Source organism: Lontra canadensis, unplaced genomic scaffold (assembly GCF_010015895.1).
Source record: "Lontra canadensis isolate GAN:19392208 unplaced genomic scaffold, GSC_riverotter_1.0 scaffold114, whole genome shotgun sequence".
In the NCBI taxonomy this organism is placed as follows: Eukaryota; Metazoa; Chordata; class Mammalia; order Carnivora; family Mustelidae; genus Lontra; species Lontra canadensis.
In genome coordinates, this window is record NW_022631108.1 from 6147149 (window position 1) to 6170534 (window position 23386).

Sequence of the window (23386 nt, forward strand, 5' to 3'; positions counted from 1 at the left end):
TACAACAAAGCATCCCCAGTTCCCATAGAAAGAACAATTTTCTTTCTTCCTTAAGATTTTATTTATTTATTTGACAGAGAGAGAGAGGGGGAGCATGAGAAGGGGTTAGGGGCAGTGGCAGAAGCAGACTTCCTGCTCAGCAGGGAGCCTGATGCTGGGTTCCATCCCAGGACCCTGAGATCATGACCTGAGCCAAAGGCAGCTGCTTAACAGACTGAACCATCCAGGTGCCCTCCAAGAAGTCCAATTTTCTTTTCTTTTTTTTTTTCCAGTGTTCCAATATTCATTGTTTAAGACCAATTTTCTTTTAATATTTTCCTTGCATATGCTAAGTTTCCTATTTTCCAGGGTAACTATAGTTCTCATTTTCTTGTGACTAATGTTAGCTTGGTTGGAATGAGGAAGGTATCTTCAGGTTATTTTTTAAAACCCATTTTAAGGTAAGCATCCTTAGATAAACATTTGTTACTTAGAAACTGCTTGGCTATCTTAAGCTGAAAGCAAACATCAAAGTGTAGTTAAAAGGAAAAAATAAAAAAAAATTTCACCTTGGTATCTGTCATTGTGAGAGATGCTTCAGATAGTATGGTCTGTTTTAATGTGTCAAAACCCTAAAGAAAGAAACATTAGTTGTTTTTCTCCCCCTAGTCATGAAGATGTCACAAAAGCAGTCAAACTGATATTTTTCTGCTTTAAGATGTCTCAAAAAATTCCAACCTATTATGTGTTAAAAAATATATTTTCTTCATAATAAACTTTTAATACTTGATTTTGGCAACTTTTAAAAAATCTGCAGTACTTAACTTAATTCTGTCAATTATGATTTTTTTTTTTCTGGATGCAGCTATTTCTTTTGGTCCCTGGTACAGAACAACTACATTTCATTTTTTAAATGTTTTAATTTTGATGATAAAAGAAATAACTCTGGTGCTGAAACACAAAACAAAAGGATTCCTAAGTGTACTGTTTCTATTTTAATGGAACTTTAAACAGGAACAAAGAAATCATCAATGTGTCCTTTCAAAATTGTAGATGAGAATTTTTTCTAGGAATCACACCTAACAGAATCTTTAAATTTATTAAAATTTCTACTTAAATAACTTTTATTAGTATCTCTGAGAAAGTGAAAAGACATAATTCGTTTTGAAGTTTATGGCTTGCTAAGGAGTAGAAATCGAATGTCCCTATAGCAGAAGCTCGATGAATATTTTTTTATTTGGTGTCTAATTGCTGAGGTGTAACCGATACAATCTGTAAAGCTGAAAAATATAGGAGAGAATTATCTATCCTTACTTGGTGACAAGAGGGTGTGGTACATAAACAATGAATCTTGGAACACTGAAAAAATAAAATAAAATTGGAAAAAAAAAAGAACCAAAAAGAAAGAGCTTAAATTGGAGCAGAAGAAATTACAGTTTAAAGATAAACTCAGTGAATAGGATGGAGCTACTAGGAGAGACTTGAAAGCCTGGAATTTGTTCATTCTATCTTATGAGATGGTTTCTACATTTACTGTGTATAGTAGGGACTCTTTTATCTCATGGAGGAATTGGTGTGACTGATAAATTTATTCCTAATGCCTGAGGTTCTTTTACTCAGAACTCTTTTTCTGAATGGAATTTTACTTCGCAGCAAGGAGTACTAAACATTATTTGAAAAGAACTGTATGGCTTTCATCTAAAAGATCATACCTAACCACTGAAATATTTCTGTTAACAAAAGAACCATAGCAGTAGCATGGCAACAGTCATAAACAATAGCTGACAAAATGAAGGATTACCAACGGACATTTCAAGGTCAAAGATAAACATGACTGCCTTTTTGCATTCATAAATAGGTATCTGAATTCCAAGATCAAAATTGAATTTGCTTGCAAATTACAAAAATATGTGACATAGAAACTTGATGGCCAAAGAGCCATCTAGTTGGGGCATCTGGGTGACTCAGTCAGTTAAGCATCTGACTACTGATTTCAGCTCAGGTCATGATCTCAGGGTTGTAAGTCTGAGCCCTACATAGGGCTCTGGGTTGGGCATAGAACCTGCTTAAGATTCTCTCTCTCCCCCTCTCCCTCTGCCCCTCCCCTACTTCTCTCTTTCCCTCTCTTAAAAAAAGTGAAAGCCATCTAGATACTTGATTAATCTTTTAGGAATAGATAGTAATTTAACAGTACAACACAACTCCACACAGCCAACTCACAAAAACATGATGCTGTGTGCTCAGGGAGAAACTAAGGAACTGGCATTTTCCCTTCTTTGGGTCTTGGTAATACCAGCTGGTGCCCCAGAAGGAACAGTGTGCAAAGAATTGTCTACAGTGTATGGCCATCTGGTACCTACTAATAGAACAACTGGGTGGCATGCCCATTTTAGGAGCGTACTCACAGAAAAGTGTCCGGGAAATTCAGAGGACTGTGATTTACAACCACAGTAGTATATAACTCTTTTTGGATATTATCCTTGGTGGATGGCTCTGTACAAGCCTCAGAGGAGAATGGGACAAAATTTGTGACAAAACTGAGTGGCTAGATTAAAAAAAGAAGACTCTACCTTACCTTGACTTCCTATTTCATAAAATGTAAGAATTGAAAAAGTATTATGAAGATAGTGATAAATGTGTAATATTTGTGCAACATTTCATCTAACTCAGTTATACAGATTTACTAGTAGAACGTGAATCTTACCAATATTTGTCATTTGCAACAATGAAGAATCCCCATTAAACTAATCTTTTACAACATTTTGTTTCTATACACTTAATAATTTATTTGATTTCATGTTGGTTAATTACTTTTCCATAATGATTTCCCCTTCCCTCCAAATATTTGGGTTAGAAAATGGAAGAATACCAACAATTTACAATTATAAACCAGTGATCCTTAAATTTTCATTCATCAGCTGAAGTCAAATTCTCACAGGAAAACGAAAATAAATCCTAGGACTCATTCAGGTAAAATCATTTTTAAGGTTTTGTTTTCAAATTTCAGTCCACTTTCCTGAGTAAAGGTGTATGTAGCTGATAGGAAAAGGAAAGAGAATAAAGATGTAATGGCTACAAAACAAAGCTAACCAAGCTTTAATAACTTGATAAGTAATGCTGAAATAACTTTATTTTTATGTTTCTGGTCAAAACTATCACTAAAACTAAGATTCTTCTAAAAACCAAACAAAAATCTTTCAGAAATTAGGCATTACACATTTCAGATAAACTGTTAAAAATTAAATACAAATGTTCCCTAGAGTTTTATCAGTTTGGAAAAATTTCTCAAATGATGCTTTTAAATTTCACATACATTTTTACACTGTAGCCATTATATCTTGTCCATTCTTCACAGAATATGTCAGTTTCAACAATATGTTTTTCCAACTGAGGAATTTTGAGGCAAGAGAATGCAGTTATCTGGAAATGCACACCTGTTAGGCAGCCAAAAGGCTGTATGTATCATGTACCCCCCGTCAAATCACAAGCTGTCTGAGGCATTTTTCTCTGATAAAGAAGACACACTGAATGAGGTATCATCAGGCTCTGGTGAGGCATGATTGAAATCCATCTCTTCTAATTCAGGAGGTAAATCTGACAGCAGGGCCTGAGCCAGAAAAATCAATTTTTTAGAATTAGTATGTGCACAGGTGTTTTTTATTTTTTCAATTTTACATTAATAAATGTTCTCTCTTGTTAATTTATATTCATGGACTTAAAGAATGAAACATTTCTCTTCAGGACCTTATACAGTATCTTACATAAAAGAAAAACTTTTCATACACTATTAAGGAAGTAATAAAATACTAGATCTTGAGAGTGTGGATTACGTAGAGTGAAACCCTGGGTAAAAGGCAAATTAGGAGGGAAATGCGCAACTATTCTGGACAAAGTGCTTTGAAGTATTTGAGAAAAGTGATTTTCATACTAGTTTTTAAGTGTTCACTGATCACTGCTAAAGGGCTTTACAATTATATTCCTTATTAAAATACTCCTGCCCACTTATGCTGTCCTTTATAGAAAAACACATATCACAATACTAGTATGTACTTCACTAGGAGAAAGAACTTATTGGGGAAAAAGCTCAGTTATTCTACTTTGGACTAAACATTAACAACTTGAAAATTCCAAGTAACTTTTTTTCTTTTCTTAGGCTATGCCCATATCTATCGATGGTCAAGCACCCACCAGGGCACAGTAGGACAGTGAATCTAGCTGTGAAATTATATCTCTAGGGGGCTGCTCATTTCTTGGTTGGAGTAAATAGGATAAACCAAGAGTCATGGACTAAGCTTTGCCATGGAAAAATTGTTTCATCTGGAATTGTATAACATGTATCCATACAAAGGAAATAAATGATTAATACATTTTTATGTGGCTGACAGTCCTGATGCCCATTTGACCATAAAATGTACTGTGAACTAAATGATTGATTTGATGCTTCCAATATTAATAATGTATCATATCCGGGTACTTTAAGACAGAATTACTTGTAGTGTGGACTTTTGGTGCAGTGGTAAATAAGGACCAAAGGAACATGGACAAATGCAAGCTTGTCATTACTGAATTAAGGAACAGAAAGGGCATACTGGAGAACTTATGAAATCCACTGTTTAAATAAGACAGTATTTTATTCTCTTTATTAAAATAAATGTCATTTATACATTTGTCTTATAGCAGAGAGACAGGATTAGAAACTTTCTCCTTTTTGTTAATCTGCATAAGGAAAGACTAACTCCTATCTGATGGGAAAGTTATTTGTTTTATACTCTTAAATAGCACATGAACCTCTTGCTGAAATTTGGAGAATTCACAAAGCAGTCATCTACTGGTTCTATATGCTTCCTAAGGTGTTAGGTTGCAGTAATAGAACACACAGCCATTTTCTTCTAGAATCGTTGTTTATCACTAACCCAGTCAAGGAGAAACAAAGCCTTTGCTGACATTAGCTGATCATAGTTTAAGAGAAATACATCACTGGATTTAGTTCACTTTGTAACTGTGAAGAAGCCATATGAAAAAAGGCAAAGTCCTCCAGCTCACATTCATTGAACATGTGCTTAGAGTATTAGAAAGTCAAGTAAATGAACATACTTGATGACATTCTAAATTCTCATGGGGATACCTTCAAGTCAAAAGAGGATTATTATTTTTTTTTGTAACTGAATTTTATGTAGCTGACTGACTATATATATGGCAGTGTGGGGCACTATTAATGCATGAGGTCCACTTCAAAATTCTTTTAGTATCTTACTGGATTGCAGCATTGATACACTGAACAAATCTACGGATTATGACAATTGCTAGAGATGCCTTTTACATATATATTAAGTAAACACATACTTTTTTTTTTTTACTATAGATTCTTCATCAATCTATCTTTAGAGACTTATTCGGTGCCATTATTCCAAAAAGATTAAAGCAATCCCCAAATATATCATCTGTCTTTATATTACTTATTCAAAGCCCTGGGGTATGAATGCCAAATTCCATAATGTTAATCATTCTTATCCTCCTTAAAAAGTGGAGAAATTTAAGTTCAAGAAAAGCAATTGATCTGGCTGGGAGCACACAGTGAATTATCAGGGGAAGAAAGACACTAATGATAATACAGTGGTGGCAAAATTATTTTTATTTAAAAATGGTTATTAATTAAAAGAAACCCTTTGGGTAATCTAAAATTTCAATCAGACAGTGTCATATATTTTTTAAAGCCTGGACTGCTTCATTGGAGAAAAATATGCTGTGAACCACTCATCTCAGTTTACCCAAAGCAAAATTAATTGAAAGAAATTAAGAGTTTTTAAAATAAGAAACCAATGACAAAATGGTTTTCTTTTATTAGATAGAATAAAAATTGCTTTCTTCTATAAATAAAACCTCTAAGTATCTCATAATGAGAAGATCAGTAACTTAAAAGATCACCTTAATAACTTTTGTAAACTACTATTGGTGTCTTCTATACTTAGACATGTGTTATACTGATCTCAACTCTAAAAATTAGTAGTTTCTCTTTGGGTGATGATTATATAGGCTATGAATTTCAGTGCAATTTTTGTATAATTTTCTCTTTTTTATGGCCAATGTTTTGCCATATCTTAGTTCATCAGTATTCTATCAGAGGAAAAGTATGAGAGGAGAAAAGTAAAATATACAATAGTCATTTTTCTTATTTGTTAGTTGTCTTGGGGAAAGAACCAAGTCAAGGGATGAGATTAGAAGTAGAAACAAAATGCAGTCTGTGTGCTGTTCCTAGATATCAAGACACATAGACAGATGTTGCTAGTTATCTGCCAATGTAACTCTGAATTCAAAACCATGCTTTAACTTTTGGGACCAGGCCCACACTCCAAGTCATTTCTGAAGGTGAAACTAATTTTTTTACAGTTATTGAAAATTTACAGTACCCTTGGGACCATGTTTAAATCTGCCACCTTATTCATTCAAAATCCATAGTTTACATTCCTAAAAAACAAACACACTTTCAATATGCCATGGAATATGGAAAATGAATAACTCATGTAATACAGCAACATGCTTAAATAAAGATGGCAAAGCTAAGCGAAGACTACTGTCTTGTAATGTCTGTGTGTGCGAAGCACAGGGAAAGTAAACTTATAAAACTGGGCACATACTGTACATGCTGGTTTGAGTCTCATGGGTAAAATCTTTTCTTTTAAAAAAGAATTGTGGGAGGCTAATACTCTTCTTTTTCCCTGGAGATATCTGGGATGAGCTACAAATGAGCAGTCTTGCTTGGATATAAGGGATGAATTTTTGTACAGTATGCATCAGATTTCTTTCCTGAATAAAAACCTACAAGACTGCTTCCAAATTAATGGTTACTTGTGTGACCTACTATTCACCGAATGTCTCAAGAAATTGACACAATAGTATACCACTCAGGCAAATTTGGTATCATTTAGTATTGAGTGTAACATTAGAAAAATTCTATAATTTTAAAGCAAGCTTAATACATTTTTATATACATTTCACATAAAAAAATGAGACAACATATGTAATTTGGGAGGAATTTGTAAATATAATTCCATAGTGATAAATAAAATACATCTTTGGGGTAAAGGAACCAAGCATTCTAGTTAAATTGGGAAAAGTAAATGCACTGTGATCACAAAAAATTTTACAAAGTAATTTTATATTTCTTAGTGATAAGCAACATATTTTGAAATAGAAGGTATTTAAACATTTGTGAAATCTATTGAGGTCTGGAAGGTAACTGAAATACAGAAGAGAGGCAAATGCCTCACCTTTTTTTTTTTTGAGTTCCAAAAAAACACACATCAAGTTGGATTTGGTCCTGCACTCTGCACCAGAATATTTTATTCACAAAAGATTTCAAAATGTGTGTTTCTCCAGTTAGGGTAGCCCAGACTATACAAACATGGAGAATTTCTTTAAAATTCATTTTTTAAAATTATTTTTTCCCTTTTTAACTGTAGCCTGAAATTAACAAAGTATTAATCAATTATTTTGATTTTCTATTAAGGCAGCACACGAATATCTGAATATCTACTCTTAAAAATACTGTGCTAAAAAAGTTATAAAGTAACAAATCCTTTCTTGAGGCAGGCAGGAAAAAAGTATAAAAATGAAAAAATATTAAGAACTCAAATGTGCCATGTCATTTTTTCAACATGATACATTACAGCTTACTATTCTCTTCTGGCACCTACCTGTTGTTGTTCCTTATCATCAGCTTTCATAGCTAGTATCAAGCTTCTAACAAATGTCTGAAGTTTAAAGTATTTTTGCTTTTGAATCTCTAGCTCATTTTCAATGAATCTGACTTCTTCATTCTGAAGGAGAGAAGATCAAACAATACAATTACCCTATGCAAACCTAGGACTATACATGTTTGATGCACAATAAAATTCTAAAAATGCAATCAAATTAGGAGGACAGTAAAGAAGATGTGGTCCATATATACAATGGAATATTACTCAGCCATAAGAAGGGATGAATACCCACCATTTGCATCCACATGGATGGAACTGGAGGGGATTATGCTGAGTGAAGTAAGTCAAGCAGAGAAAGACAATTACCATACTGTTTCATTCATATGTAGAACATAAGGAATAGAGTGGAGGACCACAAGGAAAGGGAGGGAGAACTGAATAGGAAGGAATCAGAGAGGGAGACAGACCGTGAGAGACTCTGGACTCTGGGAAACAAACTGAGGGTTACAGAAGGGAGAGGGCTGGGTGGATGGGGTAGCCCAGTGATGGGTATTATGGAGGGCACATGTTGTGATGAGCACTGAGTGTTAAACACAACTACTGAATTGTTGAACACTACAAAAAAACAAGAAGAAGATAATATTTTGGCATAAGGCCTATAAAGTACAGAAGAAAATTTTACTTTTTAATTTTAATTAATTAATTTTAATTAATTTAATTAATTAAATTTTAATTTAATTTACTTCTAAATTTTAATTTTTCTTTTACTCAAAGACTACCTTTTAAGCAAATCACCAACAGAAAATAATTTGCAAGGTCAAAAATACAATCAAATAAATTCCAGTAAGGTAGAACTCAAGAAACAGTTCCCTTTTGGAAAGAGTCCTCCTATATTAAACCTAATTAGCATTTAGATTAGGATTAAGAATAGGCAAAGCCCAATTAAGCCCAATTATAGAGCAACAGCAGATGCAGTAATGCTGAATGTACCATTCACAAAGCCAAATACTGAGAACTAAAAAGGTTATTATTTTGCACCAAGGAGGGACTAAAATTATTACTGTCTTAAGTAGTTGTTGAGTTCCCTGCCTTTACATAGGAGTCTGTTATTCAGAAAACATCTCCTAATGTGCCACTGTGTACCACTGAGACACAGTCTCCTTTCACTACTTTTGTTAGTTTGGTAGGAAAAAATAATATACTAGGATTTGGGGAGATTTTAATGCCAGGTCTACTGATAGCTGTATAAACTCGGGCAGGCCAAACTCTCTGTGATTCTGTTTACTCATCAGTAAAATGGATATAATACTAGTAATCTTTGGCAAGTCTAGGTTTGAGGGTTATATGGTCACAAAAGTGTTCTGAATAGATTTTATATTAAAGCTATAGTAATCAAGAAGTTATAGTTTTGGCAAAGGGGAGACATATAAATCAACAGGACAAAAAAGAGTCCAGAAAAAAAATATATATACAGTTAATTTTCTTAAAACGTGCTGAGGTAATTCAATAGACAAAGAAAGGACAATCTTCCAAAAAACAGTGATTGAACAAATGTAAATCCATATAAAAAAAGATTATCAACTCTTATGTCATATACACAATTTAACCAGAAATTTACAAAACCTAAAACCATAAAGCTAGAGGAAAACAGAAGAAATTTTTTGTGTTGTTGGGTTAGGCTGTTTCTCAACAGGCACAAAAAGCATGAAACTTAAAAGAATTCATTAAAATTAAAACAAACAAAAAACCCTTTGCTCTTCAAAAGACACTTAAGAAAATAAGAATATGAGCTTCATATTGGGAGAAAATAATTGCAAATCACATATCTGATAAAATACTTGTATTCACAATACATAAAGAATGCTTACAATTTTAGGATCACCAACAGAATAAAAACAGAGAAAATACTTAACACACTTCATCAAAGAAGACATGTGAATGACCAATAAGCATGTGAAAAATGCTTAATATCATTTTTCATTAAGGAAATGCAAATTAAAACCCCAATGAGATATTACCACTAACATACTACAATATCTACAGTTAAAAAGACTGACAATAGCTAGTTCTGGTGAGAATGTGGAGCAATTAGATGTCTTACACATTGCTGGTGGAATTATAAAACAGTACATATGCTTTGGAAAATGTTTTGGCAGTTTCTTATAAAATCAAACATTATATAATCTTTCTTTCCTACCATCAGATTCAGCACTACTAAGTATTTATCCAAGGGAAATGAAACATGTGTCCACAAAAAGATATACATGAATATTCATAACAACTTTATTCATAATAGACAGAAACTAAAAACAATACAAGGGTTCATCAGCAGATAAATAAATTGTGGTCTTGGTTACAGAACTGTGTCCACTTGTCAAAAGTCATCTAACTATACAAAGAGGTGAACTTCATTGTATGGAAATTATATATCGAAAACTTGATTTAAATTGTTAGCTGGTCCTCTTGCAGGGAAAAAAATACAAATGTTAAAAATAAGCTATGAGTATTCTCTGTAGCTGGAGAACTGGTCTCAAAGAGCATAGCAGGACTTAACAGGGTATGTTCAAAGAGCCGCATAAAAGGTATTACAATTAGTTAATTATATGCTCATTTTTATTGTTTCAATTGAGAAGATACAGTTACAATAATCACATTCAATCTATGAACTGCATCAATTATTTTATCAGTTTAGAACTTATTTTACTTAATAAAACTGCTTCCTTTTCAGACCACTTAATATCAAGTGCATCATCTACAAATGATTATTTAAGCTAAATTCCTTATCCACAGGCACCCGACAACAATCTAAATTATAAGTAAGCATTATAATAAAATTTCACATGCTTCTGCCATATTATGTTTGACTAATTCTAAACTTTTTTTTTAGTATTCACTGTCAGAACAGTAGTATTAGTAAAGTGCTGACTCAGAAGTCTTTTCAAATCAGGAACTGTAGTGTCTCCTTTGAATGCATAGTCTTAATGAGCTGCACTCACAGTCCATTAGAAAACATTTTAAAAATATTAACTTACATTTGCAGAATTCACAAATCATCTTTCAGTATACAGATCTCTATTTTCTCATGCAAATATTTCTTCTACTCAGTATTTATGCAACATTTGAAAAACAAACAGCTTTAAGATAATTTAATAGTGCAAGTATTTTCTTCTTGGAGCTTTTTTTAAAAAGATTTTTAAAATTTATTTGACAGAGAGAGAGATAAGTAGGCAGAGAGGCAGGCAGAGGCAGGGGTGGAAGCAGCCTCCCCGCTGAGCAGAGAGCCCAATGCGGGGCTCGATCCCAGGACCCTGAGACCATGACCTGAGCCGAAGGCAGAGGCTTAACCTACTGAGCCACCCAGGTGCCCCTTGGAGTTTCTTTTTGCAAGCCTGTGAAACATTTCCTAGATTACAGGCAGAAATTTATGTATATTTTAGAGATTTTCCTAAGTAAGTGTTGTCTTTGTGAGAGGAACTAGTAAGATAACATCAGTCACTGAATTGCACAAAAGATCCAGCTCTAGTTTCTTATTAAAATCTTCCCTGCATTCCTAGTAATCTTTGTCAATTCTTCTCCAAGAAGAATGTAGGGAGAATTCACGTGGACAGGAGCTCTGATATCTGAGCAGGTAATCAATGGCTGTCCAAACTGAGGTGTTATTTTATGATGTAGCTACTCATAACTCAGAGATTGAGCTCACCAATTTGTCTCATAAGCATTTTGGATTAGTCAAAACTCCTAGCAATGTGGACTTCTAGCAATATATATCAATCAGAAAACCCACTATGCATAAACTGAGTATTGTGTAGTAATAGTTATCGAATGCACACAAGTAACCATTCTTTCATTTTGTTACAATGAATCCCAAGAATGAGAGACTTTTTAATTCAATGTGGAGAAGAGTTAGAGTGATCCAGCTTCTAATCTTAATTGATTTTATGTGAATGAGCATTTGCATACTGCTATTCAAAGTTTTTCCAAGGATAAGTAAACTAACTTCACTCATGCAGGAACTAGATGCTGGGCACCTTTGTGCTGGAAACTAGGCTGGGGAACACATAGATGACTAAGATAAATCTCTGCTTTCAAGAAGCTTATGATGAATATATTTAAGAAACCAACAAAGTGATTATGATCCCAAAACAAGGAACACTAGCATGCATACGCAAAAAGAGAACACAACTGTTCTCTGTAAAAAGACTGAATTTCAAAACTGATAAGATGTTTTTTTTAATTTATTTTTTATTGTGTTATGTTAGATAAGCTGTTTTAAGTCAACATCCTGAAATCAGCAATAAGAACTGCTATATGAGGTTTTATTTACCCTTAATTTCTATTTTATTTTTCTTTCTTGGAGAAAATAGTTTTCAATCTAACTAATCTCCAACAAATCAATAAGGAAAAGACATTAATGCATTAGAAAATTGGGCAAAATACTTGAAAACTTACGTAAAAAAGATCATAGAAAAAGCCAATATCATAATTAAATATTTAGGTGTATGAATTACCAGGAAAATGAAAATTAAAACCACAATACAATAATATTTCACATGAACCAGAAAGGCTAATAACATGTAAAAATCAGACAGTACCTCTCAAGGAGATTAATAGAATTCCTATTCACTGATGTTGGAAGTGTAAAATTGGGAATTCCATTATAGTTGAACATTTTTACATCTTTCCTTTATAATCCAGCAGTTTCATATGCATAGGCATGGAAATATATATACATTTACACATATATATATATTATATATATATTAGTTTGCTACATAATTATTATTGAAGTAAAATTGACATACAATGTTATATTGGTTTCAAGTATACAAAATATTGATTTGACAAGTTTCTCAATGCTCATAACAGTAAGTGTAGTCCCAGTCTGTCACCATACAATGTTACTACAATGTTATTGAATATATTCCATACATTGTACTTTAGTACTCTGCAACTTATTTATTTTATAACTGGAAGTTTGTATCTCTTAATTCCCTTCATCTATTTTGCTCATTCACCCACCTACCTCCCCTCTGGCAACCACCACTTTGTTCTCTGTATTTAAGAGTCTGTTTATTTTGTTTGTTCATTTGTTTTGTTTCCTGAATTCTGTGTATAAGTGAAACCATACAGTATTCATCTTTCTCTGTTGAATTCATTTCAACTAGTGTGATACCCTCTAGGTCCATCCATGTGGTTGCAAGTAACAAAATCTCACTCTTTTTTTATGGTGAAGTAATACACATACACCACATACACACAAACACACACACACACACACACACACACACAAATGACTTCTTCTTTACCCATTCACCTATCTACGGACAGTTTGGAAGACTATGTTTCTAGGAATTTATTCATTTTTCTAGGTTGTCAGATTTGTTGGCATATAGTTTTTCCACAATATTCTCTTAATTCTTCATATTTCTGTGGTGTCGGTTCATATTTCTCCCCCTTCATTTTATTTGAGTCATCTCTTTTTTCTTGATGAGTCTGGGTAGGGGTTTATCAATTTTGTTTATCTTTTCAAAGAACTAGCTCTTGGTATCTTTGATCTTCTCTGTTATTTTTTAGTCTCTATTTTACTTACTCTTGCTCTAATATTTATTATTTTCTTCCTTCTACTAGCTTCAGACTTTGTTCTTCTTTTTCTGCTTCCTTTAGGTGTGAGGTTTGGTTGTTAATTTGAGATAGTTCTCATTTCTTGAAGTACGTCTCTACTGCTATATAAACCTCACTCTTAGAACTGCTTTTGCCACATCCTAAATATTTTGGACTGTTGTGTTTACATTTTCATTTGTCTCCATGCATTTTTTAAATTACCTTTGATGTCTTCATTGACCTATTGTTTGTTCAGTAGTGTGTTGTTTACCTTTGTGTTCTTGTGTTTTTTCCAGTTCCCCTCCACCCCATGATTGATTTCTAGTTTCATACTATTGTGGTTAATATTATGCTTGATATTATTTTAATCTTTTAAAATTTATTGAGACTTGTTGTATGGCCTGATATATGACCTATCCTGGAGAATGTGTCATGTGCCCTTGAAAAGATTGTGTGTTCCTCTGCTTCTGCGTAGAACGTTCTGGAAATGACCATCAGGTTCATCTGGAGTAAGTGCCATTCAAAACCAGTTTCCTTGTTGATTTTCTGTCTGGATGATCTATCTATTGATGCAAGTGATTTGTTAAAGTCCCCTGTTATTGTTGTATCACTGTCAATTTCCCCCTTTATGTCTGTTAATATTTGCTTTATTTAGTTCAGTACCATGTTGGGTGCATAAATGTTTACAATAGTTATATCGTTTTGTTGGATTTTCCCCTTTATCATTATGTAGTATTCTTCTTTGTCTCTTATTACAGTCTTTGTTTTAAAGCCTATTTTGTCTGATATAAGTAGTGGTGCCCCAGCTTTCTTTTTTGCTTCCATTGGCAAGGTAAATATTCTTCCATCCCTTCACTTTCAATCTGCATGTGTCTTTAGGTCTGAAGTAAGTGTTTCGTAGGCATGATATAGATGAAACTTGCTTTTTTATCCATTCAGTCACCCTATGCTTTTTGATTGGAGCATTTGGTCCACTTGCCTTTAGAGTAATTATTAATGGATACATACTTATTGCCATTTTAAAAATTGCTTTCTGGTTGTTGTGGTAGTTCTTCTTTGTTCCATTCTTCTCTTGTTTACTTCCCTTATGTTTTGATGGCTTTCTTAAGTGTTATACTTAGCTTCCCTTCCATTTATTTTTTGTTTCTTATAATTTTTTGTCTTGTAGTTGCCATTGCATTCATATATTACATTTTCTGTGTATAGCAATCTATAATAAGTTGATGGTCGCTTAAGTTTGAACACATTCTAAAAGCACTAAATTGTCACTTCCTCCTCCACGTTTTATGTATATGATGTCATATTTTACATCTTATTTCATGTATCCCTTAGGCACACTTGATTTCACTACTTTTGTGTTTTAACCTCCTTACTGGTTTTATAAGTGACTAATCTACCTTTCACTATATGTTTGTTATTCCCATGAATGTTTCCTTTCTTAATTTTCTTACTTCTAGTCATGGCCTCTTTACACTCAAAAAAGTCCCTTTATCATTACTTGTAAAGTAGGTTTAGTGGTGATGAATTCCTTTAACTTCTTTTGTCTGGGAAATTCTTTCTATCCCCTTCAATTCTGAATGATAACCTTGCTGGGTAGGTTATTCTAAGTTGTATTTTTTTTTCCTTTTTCCACTTTGAATATATTATGCCAATCCCTTCTGGCCTGCTATGTTTCTGGTGAAAAATTAGCTAATAGCCTTTGCTTGTAACCATTTTCTTTTGTTGCTTTTAAATTCTCTCTATCATTACATTTAGCCATTTTAATTATTATGTGTCTTGGTGTAGCCCTCCTTGGGTTCATCTTGTTGGGGCTCTTTTTACTTCTTGCATCTGGATTTCTGTTTCCTTCCCCAGGTTAAGGATGTTTCCAGCTATTATTTTTTTCAAGTAGATTTTTTTGGCCTTTTCTTTCTCTCTTCTTCTGGGATTTCTATAATGTGGATGTTATTATGATTGATAGCATTGTATTGTTTTATTAATTTTATTAACCTATTCTCTTCCATTATTTTTTCTGCTCTTTGATGTTCAAATTGGTTACTTCCCATTATCTTGTCTTCCAGATCCCTGATCCATTTTTCTGCATTCTCTAATCTGCTGTTAATTTCCTCTAGTGTATTTTTCTTTTTTTAAAAGATTTTATTTATTCATTTGACAGACAGAGAGAGATCACAAGCAGGCAGGGAGGCAGGCAGAGAGAGAGGAGGAAGCAGGCCCTCCGCGGATCAGAGAGCCCGATGCGGGGCTCGATCCCAGGACCTTGGGATCATGACCTGAGCCGAAGGCAGAGGCTTTAACCCACTGAGCCACCCAGGCGCCCCTCTAGTGTATTTTTCATGTGAGTTATTGAATTCTTGAGCTCTGACTCATTCTTGTTTATATTCTCTCTCTCTTTTTGGAAGTTCTCACTGGTTTATCCACTCTTTTCTCAAGTCTTCTGAGTACCTTTATAACCTTTACTTTGAACTCTTTATCAGGCATATTGCTCATCTTTGTTTCATTTCACTCTTTTACTGTGATTTTGTCTGTTCTTTCATTTGGGACATATTACTCTGTCTCCTCATTTCGTCTAACTCTCTGTGTTTGTTTCTATGTGTTAGGTAGGTCAGCTACATCTTCTGATCTTGAAAATGGTGGCCTTCTGTAGAAGAGGTCCTGTGGTGCCCTATAGCACAGTGTTCACATGTCACCAGAACCAGGTGTCCCACAGGTGTCCCCTGTGTGGGCTGTATGTACCCTTCTCTTGTGGCTGAGCCATGTTTACCTTCAGCCCAGATAGCTTCAAAGGCCTACTTCTGTGGGCCTCTGTAAATACACTTTTGAGAGTCTGGGCTGAGGCCAGGTAGGACCAGTTGGTGGGTGGGCCCATTATACATCCTAGCAACGTGCTATTAGCCTCTTTGCCAAAACTGCACAGAAGTATAGGGCTCAGTCCCTGTACATGCAAATAAGAGGCCTGGCTACAGGAACTGTGGGTGCCTGGTGTGTGGGTTTGTTACACCTCCCTAGGACGGGGCTCACTTTGGAGTGACACTGGTCTGGGCCTAAGCTGCATAACAGGTGTGGTTGGGCAGGAGCAGCTTTGGAAGTTGTGCCTGCCATGGCAGGTAGGTTGGGTGTAGTTGGTCCACAGGGAAATTCCAGGATGAAGCATTTGGTTCTGACAAGGAAGATGGAGAGTGTTAGAAATTGTTGTTTTAAGCCTTTGGCTTTTTACACTGGGGGAGGGAAAGAAACAGGTGGCAGCTTACACTTTTGTTCTTGTAGAAATTTGCAGATCCTTGCCCTTCTGGCACATGGTCTAAGATGACCCAATAAATCTCTTTCATGTATAACCCAGCCACTTTTCAAACTGCTGTTTCTATGCTATGTCCTGGGCTCATTTATATTACTAATATGTGGTTCTTTATGGGTAGGTACTCGGTTTCCCAGGAACCTCCAGGTTTCCTGGCATCAAGCTTACTGATTTTTAAAGCTCCCAGAGTTAAAGTCTGCTAGTTTTCAAAGTCAGACATTAAGGGGAATTGTCTTCCTAGTATGTGTCTCTAGCGCCAGTGGTGCCCTGTGTGGGGTCTGAGTCTCTCACTTCTCTGTAGTTGTGATGTCCCTCTTGTTTGTGTTTAGTCACACAGAGAGTTTGGTTCCCAAATGCCTCTCTGCCCCTCTTACCTTTTCGATGTGGCTTTCTCTCTATGACTAGCTGTGGAATGTCTCTTCTGCTAGTGTTCATCTTTTTTTCAAAGTTAGTTGCATAGATGTAGTATTGCCTAGGTGTGTCTGAGGGAAGAGGTAGGCACAGGAGTCTCCTAGTCTGTCACTGTGTTTCTTTCACTAATTTGTCCTGACTTTAGAATTAAGGCAATGCAATTCACAGATGAAGTGAAGTGTTTTTAATAATGATTATGAAAAATATATTTCTATACAATTGTTAATTTTTTAGAGTTAAAAAATAAATTTACGTAGGTGGTGATGTGTTGTCGAAGACATTCCTAATAGGGTAGTTAAGGACTTCTTGTTCCCGCATCATTTACCACATGGAAAACACAGGATCATTAAATGTCCTGTAGAGTTCAATAAAAATGTTAACTAGCATTCCTGGGTTAGATACTCTACCCTACCCTGGTCTTTAGCTCCAAACCTTCTCAAGTGGCACTCCAGAAGTTTAAGGTTCTCCAAAGTATCCTTTGTTCTGAGCCCAGCCCCATTTTACCTTTTTGAGAGTGCTAAGAAGAGAATACTTAACAGCTGTGCAATCCAGTCCTCTCCCCTGTAGTTTCCATATCCTGTGCCAAGTGGCACAGAGCACTTTTAAACCTGAACTGGGCATTTGGAAATATTTTATGGCTATGTAGGAGAGATTAGAATGATCTCTAGTAGTTCAGAAACAATCTTATAATTTTATTAGTCAGAAATACAGTTTAAATACAGGATTATGCTGTGCTCTTTAAGCACTTATGGAATAAATTTCAAAAGACAATTGCCTTCTGATGATAATATTCAATATTATAAAGTCTGACATGCTATAAACATTTAGGAAACAATCTGTTGAATGACATAACTTTCAATTATAGTAAAATTGAAAAGAGTTTTGAGAAAATGACAGCTATTATCTTTCCTGATTAAATGTTATTTTCTGTTAGCATTTTAAGATAATTAATCTCTGCTTTGAACACGTAAAGTTTTCTACCAAAGGACTCCTCTGTAAGGACAGAATGATTGTTTGGCCAAAATTTCAGAGGCCCGAGGTTACCTAGTAAGATAGGATATTGATTAATAAAGGAAAACAACTACATATCTATGCAGAAAACATACTGATAGAGACAGATAGCTCATGTCAAAATTTCATAAAGTTAGGTATGGCACACTCTCAAAGTAAGCCTTTCAGTTTAGGTACCAGGGAATTTAAGAAAATATCACTTCTCTTTATATTCATTTGGCATTTGCTTCGGGAATTGTTTTTAAACTTCTAAAACTGGTTCCCTAAAAATGATCTTCAAAATTTGCAATTCAAGATAAAATTAGCAAGGGCCACTGGAAAAAAATCTCCCCTTTACCACCATTTAAAAGTAAACACTAGCTTTAAGGCCACTATCATAAATTTCACATTAACCACCATTATGTCCTGCCTCACCTTGATGTACACTGTCAATACCTATTCCCACTCATCAAGCTCTTTGCTTAAAACAATAACCACTAAACCAGCCAGAATTAATTAAAATGTCCATATCCTAACTGGTATCCAAGCGCCTGAGAAGTCAACAGGGAGCCCCACTTTAACTTATTAAAAATAATTGAAAGTGAAATAAGCTAGTACATAGGCAATATAAAAGTCCACCTCATTTAGTACCTTCTTTTAATGAATTCAGAATTTGAAATTACTTTCACCTTATAATCCAAGAGAGAATTGACTTGTTCAACTTCAGAATTACTTATCATGTCACTTTCTCCATCATCAATAATTTCTATTTTCTGTAACACAAGTAGAGAAGTTTTCATAAATACGTATCTGATCATCAACACTATATCCAACAATGTATAGTACATAAACATTCAATGTTTAGTTTTAATGATGGGGTTGTCTTGTCTAAGTTATCCAGAATAAACTCTGATAACTGGTTCTTCAGTGTTATATACAGTGTATGTCTGAGCCACTTTTTGCTATCTTTAACTGATGACTGCTTATTAACTAGGAAATTATTATAAAACTATTTAAAATAGAAAAATCTCTCACAATGTTTCTGAAAAACAAGAGGCATTTGAATTCTGCTTAAATAGCACCCTCCAGTGACAGGAAACTCCCTTTCTTTAAGAGGAGTCTTTCTAATGCTAACCACACCTACTTTGTTGCATTGTTTTGTTTTTTAATTACCATGTACATCTTTACAATTTCTAATGTAAAATATCAATATGTGACATGCATTCCAAAGTCAAATGCAGTTTTCTAAGTCACTTATTTAATGCACTCCATTAGCTAGACAAATTGAAAGCAGACATTTATGATATAATAAGAAAAATAAACTGGTGATTTTCTTCCTTCACTGAACAGTAAAAGGGAGAGAGAGAGATCCTAAAGTGTCATTATGTTATAATTAAGGTGCAACATAGTTCGTACAGTATTTTGCACACAGTAGGTACTAATTAAATATCTGTCAAAAGAGTCAACAAAACAGCTTACTGCTGATGTGAAGAATGACCAGTAAACTCCCAACCATGGGGGCAAAGAAAGTTCTCTAATCATAGAACATTATTTTTTTAAAAAAGCAAAAGCAAAACCAAAATGAGCTCTAAATATTTGAGCACTGGTATTGCATGGAACTATTGAATTACTATATTGTACACATGAAACTAATATTATACTGTATGCTAATTCATTGGAATTTGAATAACAATATTTCAAAAGTCCCAAACACACCTGGAATGATCATACTTAACACATTGCCTATGAGGATATGTAACCATAATAGGATGTGTGACCTACAGGCTTCCAAGTCAAGAGGATAGTTGCAATGAAATTGATTTCTACTGCTGATTGGAGATGAATCTAATTTTTTTAAATTAAAATCACTATAAACTTGGGGTTTCATTATGTCAGCTTTCACTAGACCTAATTTGATACTTTCTAAGAAAATTTTTTTAGATTCTCTGTTTGGATCAGTTCTGGAGAAAAAGAGGTAAGTAATCCATGGAAGAAAGCTCCAAAGGCCACTCTATAGATTTTTGCATATAAGTCAGTGTTAAATGTTTTTGTGATTTGCCATCTATGAAGAATTGCGGGCACTCAAAGTTACAGGCAGAGGAGATGGGCCTTTGACAATCTGAAGTTCTGTCTCTAAAAGTGAATTTTTTTTTTAAATTAGATGCCTAAATGAGTTGGGTCATTCCATGCAATTATTTAATTTATTATTTCCAAATGTCTGCTGAGGGGAGATCCAATGCAGAGAAATTCAGACTAAAAATGAGCATGTGTTTACAGAAGAAAAAAGGGTTTAGTTTGTAAATAATTGTATATAACTTGTTTAGTGTAACTCAATTCTAGAGCAGAGAAGATTATTACTTCATGGAATTTGAGAATATTAACACAACTAATTGTGGAAATAATTATTATCAGCTATCTAATGAAAACATTTCATTAAAATCAAAGTTTGTTTTCCTATATGTCTATTGAGTTGTGTTAGTAGGGTCAGACATCAATTGAAATCAGGACTGAAATCAGTAAAATGTAATCCTAAACTATATTCTGCATGTGGAAAATACTGTTATAAATTGTTGTTGCTTAACAAAAAAGAGCAAAACTGTAATTTATGTGTTCAACTTCTACTAAGGAGATATGGAAGAATTATAGTGTCCTATAAATAATGTTTGTAATAGAAACCAGAAATGAAGTTACACCTATTTTGGAACAGAAAAATCCATTATAGGGACCATTTTTTAAAAGACCACAATCAAGCAAAAATCACTTTGAAAGAAAAAACAAGATGGCATTTGCCTTTATGTTTGACTTTAATATTATCTTGATTTCTGTATTACTTGATGAAGTCAGGATACAAACAGATGCTGCTAAAACAGCTGCTTAGAGAACATTTCTATATACCAATAATATTTACATTTTCACAAAGCCCAGTTAAATCCACATATACCCTGTATCTGCCTGTTATTCAGTGTGTTAATATTGTCTTTCTTCCATCAGTGCAATTTTTAAGACTAAGAGAGTCTAATTCAACTAGAAAGAAGAGAATGTTCCAAACATAGTAAAGACAGATATGGTCTGAACAGAGAACTCTGAATGAGAGTCAAGTGTATTCATCCTTTCTGATGGAGGCAAGTGTATTTGAATCAGATACAAGTCTTAGAACTAAGAAAGCATTCTTTCATTATTGCAGTCTAACCTCAGCCTTAATTCTGTTCTTTGCTAAATGTATTAAAGAAAAATAACATATGTATAAAATGTCTATATGTAGTAAGTTTGGGTTTTTATATTCGCAAATCTCTTCAGTCAAAAAAATTGAGGCAGAAATGACAGGGCTTTAAATTTCATTTCTTTAACCCTCAAAGATACATAATTTCATTGATGACAGCTTTGTTTTGGCTTGTGAAGTGGAGAAGGATATAATTACGATAACACTGATATTATTACCAACTGGAAATATATCCTTGAAATCCATCATGTAGGAAAGAACCCATCATGAAGAAAGAATTTTAAAATGTACATACCACATTATCTGCAGATACTGCATGGTGGTCCTCCTCCTTATGAACCCTTGCCTCATTTGGAACTTCACTGGACTCTTCTATGGAAAAAAAAATGCTGTGATTTCATTTTTCATTCCTCAAAACTTTATTGAGAGTGCTTCTCTCAAGATCACTTAAATAATTTCTTCATTTTAAAAAGACACAAATCGGGGTGCCTGGGTGGCTCAGTCAGTTAAGCCTCTGCCTTCAGCTCAGGTCATAATCCCAGGGTCCTGGGATTAAGCCTCACATTGGGCTCCCACCTCAGTGGGGAACTGGCTTCTCCCTCTTCCTCTGCCACCACCCCTGCTGTGCTCTCTCACTCTGTCAAATAAATAAATAAAATCTTTACAAACAAACATAAATAAATAAATAAAAAGACACAAATGATAAATTTATATCATATATGCTTTGATAAGCAGTTGTACTTCTAACAGTGCCTTCTAGGAAATAAGTATGGATAGGTACAAATACAAGGATGGCCGCTACTGTGCTGTTTACAATTGGAAGAAAAAATTGAAGCAGTCTATATGCTTAACAATGGATGATTGTTTCATTTAGGACCCATTCTTTCAATAAATACTATAAAAATGAAGGGCAAGAAGAGTTGATAGTAAGGAAAATATTCACCATCTACTGTTAAGTGAACAAATGAAGGTAACAAAACCTACTATGTAGGTACACCATGATCTTATTTATTTATTTATTTATTTATAGAGAGGATGTGAGTGCAAATGTGAGCGCTCCATCTCATGACCCTGAGATCATGACCTGAGCCAAAACCAAGAGTTGGTTGTTTAACTGAGCCACCAAGACATCCCTATGATCTTAATTTTATAAAAGAAAAAAAGTGTACATTTTCATCTATAATGAAAAGACTGATATTATTTAGACCAAAACATTGACATTATTATTTTTGGATGGAATTACAGGCAATTTTATTTTTTTCCTTTGGTCTAATTTTACTTATTTCGATACTTCTTATTTTTTCAATTTGCTTACTTATATTGAAATATTTTTACAATGAATTTGTATCGCTGGTTGTAATAAGAAAAAATGATAAAAGCAATTTTTGAATACATGATATAAAACTATAAATATAGTACATTTCCAATTTTTTGAAAAAGCAAGTGTATGTGAATACACATACATACACACACACATACCCCTGCATATATGCAAGGAGAAAACACTGGCAAAAATATTCACCTGCTCCTATTTTAAGAATAGTTATTGCTGAGAGGTAGGATTATGTCAAAACTTCTTACTGTATTTTCATATATTTTCTGTAATGAACATGTATTCCTTTTATGATCAAAAGGGAGACAAACCATAAGAGACTCTTAACTATAGGAAATAAATTGGGGGTTGCTGGAGGGAAAGGGGTTGGGGGGATGCGGTAACTGGGCGATGAGCATTAAGGAGGGCACGTGATGTGATGAGCACTGGGTGGTATATGCAACTGATGAATCATTAAACTCTACCTCTGAAACTAATACAATATATGTTAATTGGTTTTAAGTAAAATAAAAAAATTCAATATTCTAAAAATGTAAAAAAATTAAACTAAGAAAAATTAATTCAGAGAAACAAGTCTTAAAAACTCTCTGTGTTGAGCTAGGAGAATTGGCTAGTTCACAGCATAGGCTGTCTACCAAATAAAGCCCTCTCTTAGATTACCCCTACATCTATCTACTCCTTAGTAAAATAAGACAGCAATGTTTCTCTCTTCTTTATGCACAGTCATGTCATTGAGATTATTTAAACACTAGTTGAAGTTGTCTGCCTCTTGGTAGCTGATGTTTTATTTTATCATAGAAAGCAGAAGAAAGGAGTGCCTGGGTGGCTTAGTCAGTTAAGCATCTGCCTTTGGCTCAAGTCCT

General features: G+C 34.1%; 1 protein-coding gene across 1 annotated transcript in view; it reads right to left on the minus strand.

Moving 5' to 3' along the window:
- Window positions 1–2739: 2739 nt before the first annotated feature.
- The window catches only part of LOC116856933 (highly divergent homeobox-like), a 57207-nt gene continuing 36560 nt past the window's right edge, over window positions 2740–23386 (minus strand). Inside the window, exons 4-7 of the mRNA XM_032840647.1 lie at window positions 21486–21562; window positions 18660–18743; window positions 7674–7796; window positions 2740–3586 (exon numbers count right to left, since the gene is read on the minus strand). Coding sequence (XP_032696538.1) covers window positions 3461–3586; window positions 7674–7796; window positions 18660–18743; window positions 21486–21562 — 410 coding nt within the window. The 3' untranslated portion in view covers window positions 2740–3460. The remainder of the gene's footprint in view (window positions 3587–7673; window positions 7797–18659; window positions 18744–21485; window positions 21563–23386) is intronic.